At 43.5% G+C, this 9645-nt stretch overlaps 1 protein-coding gene across 1 annotated transcript in view; it reads left to right on the top strand.

The window, feature by feature from the left end:
* LOC110302412 (sodium/hydrogen exchanger 9) overlaps positions 1 to 8320 on the top strand; it is a 208703-nt gene extending 200383 nt beyond the window's left edge. Inside the window, exon 6 of the mRNA XM_029481981.1 lies at positions 8203 to 8320. Coding sequence (XP_029337841.1) covers positions 8203 to 8320 — 118 coding nt within the window. The remainder of the gene's footprint in view (positions 1 to 8202) is intronic.
* Positions 8321 to 9645: the final 1325 nt, after the last annotated feature.

Genomic DNA, 9645 nt, shown 5'->3' on the forward strand with positions numbered 1-9645 from the left:
GCAGCTCCATAGTTAATCATGTCACATTAGGATCCTAAAATTAGCTATGAGGAGTGTACCTGCCCCACGGATATTATGAAGTGCTACAAACCCACCTGTACGTGTGTATGTATGTGTATGTATGTATACACACACACTTACATACACACGTGTGTGTATGTGTGTGNTTGTTTATTATTTATTTATTTTTACTTAACTACTAGAGTATTCGATGTCAAACATTGATCTCCATTCCACTATATGTAGCAGTCCTTAATATCCACAGTCTGGGTTTGAAATACCATTTTTCAATAAAAGATATTTCAGAGAAATCTTTAATTCAAGGTTTGAGCCAACATATATATGAACCTGAAAACCATGGTCACATAGATGGTAAGAATGGTAGCAAAGACACTGAAATTGGAGGCAGAGACAGACAGATCTCCCTGAGTTCAAGGCCTGTTATTGTCACTATGAATGACAGTCAAGGACACATACTGAGCCCTTGACTAAAAAATGAAAAAAGGTATTGGAGTCCTGTCACTAAGACTCAGGAGGCAACTTTAAAAAGACTCCCACTGACCAAAGATGAGTCAATTTGAGCATCAACAATAATAACTATCAAATAAATTTAAACTTTACCACTTTACAGTGGTATTTAACCAAAAGTAATCATTGCTTTTAGAAAGACTGGGGAAACGAATCTTTAGCTTAAATGCNGACAAATACATGGAATGATTCAGGCTCCATCTTCCATATCTGATGTCCCAGAGAATACAGCAAATGAATGAGCAGTATGCCTCTTCACAGATATCCTACCTAATAAAGTTATTCTAGAGATAGAATTTTTAATATATTGTAATTCCCACTGAGCAAACAGATCCAAGTATTACCTATCAGTCAGTGGCTGCTAGGACCACACCAAAGGAGACAATCTGATATGAGCAGAGCTCGGATCTGGTCCAACTGGAAATAGGCAGGAAATGCCAAGGGCAGAAGAACTTGCTCCAATCAGCAAGATCTCGGCTGTGGAAAAGCTGGAGGTCAACTGGATCAACAGCAGATAGACTGGAAAAAAAACAGATGTGTTGGGGGGGTGGGGCAGACCAGGAATCAGAAAACATAGACCTTTTTATTAGTGGGCAAGACAAACTGTAGTGTGAAGGAAGGCACTCTGGGTAATAAAACTTTAATACAAGCTCAAGGACATGGTTAATATAAAAGTCAGGATGTCAGGTTTCTATGGGAGGAGGGAGACACTTNGATGAGGATGAATCAGGTTTCTATGGNAGGAGGGAGACACTTTGATGNGGATGAATCAGGTTTCTATGGGAGGAGGGAGACACTTCGATGCAGATGAAACATGAGCAGGGATTTTGCCGTGGAATATCAAGTTATGTTTCCAAGCAGATGTGGTTTCCCGTTTTATGAAAATTAGCAACCGATGTGTTAGATTTATAAGATTTGTCAATTCCCTGTTCCTCTCTATAATGAAAATACTTTAAAAATATAATCAAGTGTGCTTGACTGGGAAACACAAGGCCCTGAGTTCGATCCCCTTGACTGGGGGGAATAAAACTAAATAAAATAAAGTTCTTGCCATCAAAAAGGTCAGAGTCTGGAGTGGGAAATCATGTTGTAAACAATTAGTTTTGAGGCAATATGACAAATGCTCTTACATAGATGTGCACACATAGTTGTCAAAGCAACGTGGAACTGAAACAATTCAGCAGGGCAGGTCCAGGAAGGCTCCCAGGAGGAGGAAACACACCACCCGAGCTTCCAGAGACAGCCTTCTCCAGACAGACATGTGAGGGGTGCTCAGAGACTAGACTGCAGTGATCTCAGCTCACCTGGCAATGGATTCCTCCAGGTGTCCCTGGGCCCCTCAGCACTTATTCTGGAATGTGTAGCTTNCTTCATGGCCCTGCAATTTGTCTAGGGCAGTTTCCTCTAAGAGAATAGGGGGTATAGTTGTTCACCAAAAGAGCAGATGAGTTAACGTCTCTTGCTTTTCCCTTGTTTGAAAACCACAATGTCACATATGATCTGAGTTCAAAATTAAGAAGGCTTTCCTCCTCAACTTTTCTACAGCTATGAAATCAGGATCCCACCCAGCCATGGTCTCTGCAAGCACACTTTCCACTAGAGTTCCTCCTTCGTCCAGGGAACTGAGGATAGAGAAGTTTCTAGAAACCTCCTCCTACCTGAAGCCCGCCCACCAGCTCCACAGAGTGATCTACTACATCTTTAACCAACAATGCAAGACAGTAAATAGCTGATGATAAAATCTGACATACCCAAAGGGAAGAGGAAGGACATACTTTGTTAGGCTACATTTCCTGAGACCCAAACAAAAAGCTTGTGAGTTGTATACCGGAACCACAGAACAACTGGGCGTGTGCNAGTCTGGGTGTTCTCTGCTAGTCCTGTTCCCGAATACTCTATAAATAGTGCCGTGGGCCCCAGGTATTCTAAGGAACCTTCAGGCTGAGAGTCAGGTTGGCATCCAGTCCAGCTTGCACTTATCCTTCTTGCTGATCTGGCATTCATTCCTCACTATCTCTGCTGGCAAGCTGGTACTAGAAGCTAAAAGTACCTTGCAGTTGAGAATGGGCTAGAAAAGAGTGAGACTTGAAAAGCTGTCTGCTTCCAGGTGCATTGATTTATCAAATGGGGCTAGGTCATCCACCTGTACTATCAAGGAGACAACAAGACAACTGGGAAATTCTCAGAAATGAATGAGGAGGACAGAATGTCCCAAGGACCCAACCTAGAGACATGCACTGCCTTCTTTAGCCAACTGAGTCCTGGCAAGCGTGTTATCATTATATGAAACCNATTTACCAAGTCAGTACATTACAGACTCCCTGGTGCTCTGTTAATGCAAGACCAACATCAAATAACCATCATCTCAGGCCAAGTATCTGTGGGGCCACTCAAGACAAACATCAGAGGGCAATGCATAGGTGTGTGTTCATGGCCGAGTAGACTTTTCTTCCACCTATCCTAGTCTTAAACTTTGTAAANTTATGGTTGTGAAAAGGTATTCTCAATACCTTCCTACCTAAGGTTTGTATCACATGGATGCCACTTTGTATCCCAAAGAGATTCTGCAGTGTTCCAAACTTGCCTGATCCCTGGTCAGCTGCATTGTTTGTTACAGAATAGAGTCCCTAAAAAATACATAAAGCCAGGGATAGTGGCTCATTCCCATAATCCCAGCACTTAGGAGGCTGAGGAAGAACGGTTGCCATGAGTTCAAAAGTAGCCTGGGCCCCAGAGCTTACAAAGGTCTCCAAACCACACTCAAAGGCCAAAAATATGGATATCTTATTCTGCTGTGGCTTCTTCAACAAAGTACCATAGACTAGTTGGCTTCAAAAAACATAAATGTATGTTCTTATTGGTCTGGAAACTGAGGTTTCAAGAGTAGATCCCAGCATGGCCAGGTTTTGGTGACATCTCTCCTCCTGGTAGAGTGCAAACCTCTTCTGAGGACACCAATCACAGCACTGGACACTCACACTGATAATNTCGTGACACACACGAATGACCTCATGGTACACACTGATGACCTCATGACAAATTCCAATGGCCTCCAGACACACACTGATTACATCATGACACCTCATTTACCACTCAAAGTCTCCATCTCTACTTAACAGCACACTGAAGCATGGGCCTTTCTCTAACACAGGAAACTGAGAGAGAGAAAAAACAAGCAAACAGAAAATCTTGAGTCCATACCAGGGGGCAATGGGACTTTAAAGGGAGAATTTGAGATGAGTCTTTGCTTCTCACCATCTGTGCAAAGTTACTTAGACAAGGCACAAACACCAACAAGCTGTACAAACATTGGTCGGGGCAACTTAAAAACTTCAAATGAACAAAGCTTACCGGTGGTCAGTAATCCAAACCTCAACACACACCGTAGATGAGAGCTGTGTCTGTGGCCAGGAACCTCGGTTGTTAGTGTGCATGGCTACTGAAGTTTGCTCTAGGATCTCCAGCCAAAGGAGAGCACGCATTTGCTAATGGCCTCTCCTATTTCATATGTGCTAAGCCCCAGGTTGAGTTCCAGCCTTCACTCATCCCCGAATTGCTAGCCCCTTTTTAAAATGAGAAAACTTAACATTTTTCCTCAATAGCTTAACATTTTGTCTCAGGGCATCACCAGCTTACAAGGGAAGCAACGCTAGCCATAGCCCAAGGCCTCATGGGAAATCTTCCTCCTCCAAACACACACCAGAGCCCTAATGAGAAAAATAACGCATTTTGCAAACTGTGCTGTTGAGGGGGNTTTTTTTGTAGATCAAAAGATTTTTCTTACTTTTTAATAATTCAGGTAACCTTGGAGATCCAGCCGTTTCTCAGATATTGCTTAGCAGTGAAGAATCAGAACGTTGCTGCTTGCCTGACTCCACTCTGTCATTCTATAGGCAAGTCTGGGTACTCTGTCTCTATGACAGGAGAGCCGTGAGAAGAGCCCATAGTCTCAGGTCAGGTCTGCTAGGCTCCACTGAGCCTTTATTTGCCTTGCATAGCTGGTGTCTTTATTGAGTTAGCAGTCATGTATTGAGGCTCATTATAAAGATGAGCCAAATACTGTTTGCAGATAAAAGGAATAGCCTTACCCTCAAGGATACTGTAGGATGGAAACAGGACATTCCATCCTCTCACAGAATTGTTACCCTGCTTCTGTGGGTGCTTGCACTTACCTTGTATTAGTTTGACACATAAAACAACAACAACAACAACAACAACAACAACAAAAACATATGGTAAGAAACATGAGAGAGAAAGAGGTGGGAGAGGGAGAGAAAGGGAGGAAGAGAGAGGGGGATACAAGGCAATGTCTAAACACCTTAGGCTTTGACACCATCACTCTTCCTGGGATCCTTGTTGTCAGCAACACAAGTCCAAGTGGTCCATTTATTATTTGACCTTTCTTAGCTTTCCATCCTCAGGAAAACCTCATGTACTGGCTGTAATCCACCCTTCTCATTCATCTCTGGAACTCATGCAGAACCTACCTCTATTCTTCACCCTACCTCTCAATATCATCCTATATCAGAAACTCAGCAGATAGTGTCCTGAGCATATCCTATGGCCATCATTGAGCAAACCAAGATGGTGGAGAGCAGCNCATCCTCAGCTCCATGATGTGCATGGCACATCTCTATGGCAACGCACGGGGCTTTGTACTTCCCTTTATGCACAGAGGCCTTTTGTGGTTCACAGGACTACAGGACAGCCAAAGGTATCACGNGGTGCCCAGGAGTCACACTTCAGCAATGGCTGCCCACCTCCTCCTCACTCTTCACTTCCCACTAGCCCCTGCTCTATATTTTTAATCAACACAGATGTTCAGGGCATAGGATCTGCTTGAGAGCCCATGAATTCCAGTGCTACACAAAATGNCTGAGTGGCAGCTGTGTTTGCCCTTGCTGCCGATTCCCCACCCTCACTTAAGCAAGAACTGGAACCTCAGCTCCAAAAACAAATTTTTAAACTCAGGTAAATAGTTCCAGGCCCTGTGACAAAGGCATCTGATCCCAGATGCATGAGAGGCTGAAGCGGGAAAACCATAGTTCAAGTTCAAGGCACAGGCAACATACTGAGGCCGCCCCATCTCAAAATAAAGGTTAAAAGAGGGTTATGGATGTAGCTCAATGGTAGAGTGGCTCCCTAGCATGAATGAAACCTTAGCTTCATCCTTAATGCCATGAAGAGTAGCATCTGAACTGCAAGTCAAAGTTTAGAAGCCTTCTATTTAGGTTATTATGGTGAATATCTATTACAAACATGAAGCTCAGATTAATTACTAACTGGACCATCAGTTGTACAGTAGAACTGGTATGTATGGCCATGTCATCTTTGAAAAACTTGCAGAGCCTATCCAGAAGGAGATGAATGGTTTCATTCAGGTTGAATTCTATTGTGTGCGCACGTGCACACACACACACACACACACACACACAAACAACATACACAGCATACAGCACACAGATACACACACAAACAGTGTACACAGCATACAGCATATACACATACACACACACACACAGAGCATACACAGCATACAGCACACACACACAAACAGCATACACAGCATACAGTACACACACAAACACACACACAGAACTTTAGCCTTTAATGGTCTACTCTAATGGTATTATAGATGATTTAAAGAGGTACCCCCTCAGGATTTAAAGAATGTTCTTAACACAACTGTAAATTTGTGTTTTACTTAAATAACTGTTTTGTCATTTTTATTTCTCAGCATACTGAAAAGCATGGTAGAAGTTCCCTGGGCCTCTCTCTTACTCTTAGAGTCTTGGCCATCNTGGTACCGCTAGAGCATTGTTGTCGTGCTACCACTTAGGTCTCTAGAAACCATTGCTCATTAGAAAGCTTTTCTGCAGACTCTCATAGGCCTGTTGCATATGGTAAACCCTGACAGAACGCCAGGTCCTCGTGCCCTGACCCAGAAAAGGCTGTGACCCATCGGCACAANGGATATTCAAAGTCTNCTTTTAGAGAACTCTGCAGATCATCTGATGCCTGACTCGGCCTGGATAAGCTACCTTCTTAGGGAGATGATGAGGGCGATCTCAAACTTGCAAAGGGCATGGAGAGATGGCTTAGCCACTCAATGCTAGGCTTACAACCAAATTTGCAAAGGGAGACTTTAGGTNCTGTAAAATCATAATATCTCCAGGCCTTGATCCCTTCATCCATAAAATGAAGGAAATAACACTCTAATGAAAATTAATAGAATATCATCAAGGGCTTTCAGATTTGTATATGTACTCACAAAATGTGACAGCAAAACCAGTCTCTGAAGGATAATTTATTTCTTGGCCCTCAGCTGGCCTCACCAGCCACTCATCTTAAAGAAGCCAGCCTTCCAGTTTACATGTGACATTGCAAACTGGCTTACAAATATTGTACTCCCTGNATACCAAGGCTGTGTTCACATGTACCCCAGCTTCATTGCTGTTTTAATGCCATGCCATTTTTAGTTGGTGAGGAACAGAGGTCCATTCTCTGCTCCCACTTTTGGGGATATCATGGAAGTGAAAGAGGTATACTCCAGCTATGGTTGGGTCCTATAGACCTTCCATAGGTCCTCTCACAGCCCAAGGACCTGGGCAGCTGGAGCTATTTACAAGCCAACCAGTGCCAAGTGCTTCCCTTTTTCTTCTTTCCCTTTTTATTCTTGCTTTTCAGAAGGTGGACAGAGTAAAACACTCTCCAGCAGAGGAAATAATATAAACTTAAAAGTCACTTGGAATGGAATGGTGAAATGATTTCACCACTTTCTTTCAGCAAATAATAATAATGATGATGATGGTGATAATAATAATGCCATATGAGGCCACCTCTGGGGATTCCATTACTGAGAAGCTGGAGGGAAACGCAATGGCTTCCTATGAACAGGTTTTCCCTTTAACTGGTTAGAGCACTTTGGGATGGAGAGATGAGAAAGACAGGTGCTAGACAATAGAATAAACCTAGCAGCAGCAGATCATTTGCATAATTTTGTATAAAAGTGCACTGACGTATGAAGTATACAGTGAGTGTATTGAATACTGAAAATGAAGAATCTTGGAACACAATCTATGTTGACTACCCAGTTCTGAAATAGCCGAGCATCTTATGAAATACCTCTTGCTTCTTTGTAGAAATGAGTGGTGTTCCTCTCTCTCTCTCTCTTTCTTTCTCTCTCTCCTTCCCCNCTTTCCTCTCTTTTTCCCTCCCTCCCTCCCTCCCTCCCTAACCCATGCAGTGTGTATGTGTGCGTGCAGGTGCATGCATATGTGTGTGTGGTCATGTGCACTCATATACAATCTTTAGAAAACACACTTTTTATACTATTGTTCTAGGTAATTCTCCAAAATGAATGCTCAATACAAACTGGCCATGGAGGTGGGGCTGGAGGGAGCAGGGGGATGCTTGCGTCTCTTTCTGACACTGTGTAAGTAGTAGCCCCTTTGCCATTCTTGCATGATTAAAGGTTGTCTGGAGGGCTACGACAGTGTATANAGCAAAGATTACAAACAACCATTTTTGCAGGCCAAATTGCTTCCTAAATGAGGGAGCAGAAGATTTAAGGGTGAACATAACTGTATTTGAGCGGCATCCAAAGATTTCTGCTGTGTGGGAAACAAAACTCTGACTTCCTTCTGACAAGTATTCCTTAACAGGCCTTCCCAGATACCTGAAACCCATCCTAACACACTCAGGCCCTCCACTGACCACCACCTTGCCGGCATGGTGTGGCCCAGTCTCCAGGCTGCTCACCAGTCCGCAGGCCTATGGGGTGAGTGAATGATTGCATGAGGCAAGCCTGGTGAATATTGATGAGCTGGAGACCTCAGGGCTCTTACTCCCTAGCTGGAGAAGGAGGCAGTTTTTAAATTTACTGTACCGAGAAGTGTTTCTTCTTCTGTGTTCCATTGTTGCTGAGGTTGGCTTATTCTTCTTTGTAAAAAAGGCAATTTTTTTATTGTTGCCAATATCTTTAACCATAAAATGAACTTAGAAAATGTAAAAGCGATGTGATCTCACAAACTGCTGTGTTTTGAAGTTTTGGATATTAGGTCTGTGCTTTATAGCTCAGGGGAGTAGAATAAGAAAAATCCCGAGAAGCAATTAAAGTCATTACCAGCAGATCAGAGCGTCAGGCAACTGGAGAAGAGCAGAGTGTAGGAGCTGACAGCGGCCTAAGGTGCCATCAGCAGGCACTCCCCTGCAGAAAGAGACTCTTCCTCTCAGATGTGCTCAGCAGCTGGGGGCTTCCTGGAGGAATGTGACAGAAATAACCCTCACACAACAGATCTGATTTAAATAGCTCTCAGATGCCCCTAGAGTAAGCTAAAGGTGGGAACCCTGTCCTAAGGTGACCCTCACTGTGCAGTGATTTGGTGTCATCTTCTCTAATCAGTACGAGGGCTTCAGGGGAACCTCTAGATGAGGCAACCATTACTGGCCAGGTCTATACATTTCTGATGTTATTCAATCTATCAGGGTCAGTGTCAGTCACTTCTAGTCTTATGACTGACACATGTCTCAAGAAATGTGCTGAAAACCCATTTACAGTAAAATACGACATATTCAGCTCCCAGCATTTTCGGGAAGGCAGGTGCCTTTCAAACCCCGCATAAAACTTCTCTACAGGATTTGGCGAAGGTTTGACTCTGATCAACCTTCCTGGGTGCCAGTGAGCAGAATCTACCAAATTCCATTCTCTCCCCCTCAGCCCAAGGAGATAGGTCACAGGNTTCTGCTGACCTTGGGCTAGGAGAGTCTTTGAGGCCGTGTAGAAAGCCAAGTTTTTAGTGCTGACTCAGCAAATGCTATGCCACATGCAAGCATAGATGGATCATAGTAAAATTTGCTATTAAATCAAAGAAAAGGGAATCTCCAGCCATAAAGAGATAGCTCAGTTAGTCAAGTACTTGCCATGCAGACATGAAGACCTGCATTTGGAAACCCAGCCCCTGGCATGTACCTACAATACCAGCCCTGAAGAAATAGAGACAGGTGGCTCCCTAGAGCTCACTAGCCAGCTAGTCTCACCAAATGGTGAGCTCCGGGTTTAGTGAGAGAATCCCTCTCCAAAAAGAAAGAGGAAAACAAGAGAGAGAGAGAGAGAGA

This window comes from Mus caroli, chromosome 9 (genome assembly GCF_900094665.2).
Source record: "Mus caroli chromosome 9, CAROLI_EIJ_v1.1, whole genome shotgun sequence".
NCBI classification, from domain to species: Eukaryota; Metazoa; Chordata; class Mammalia; order Rodentia; family Muridae; genus Mus; species Mus caroli.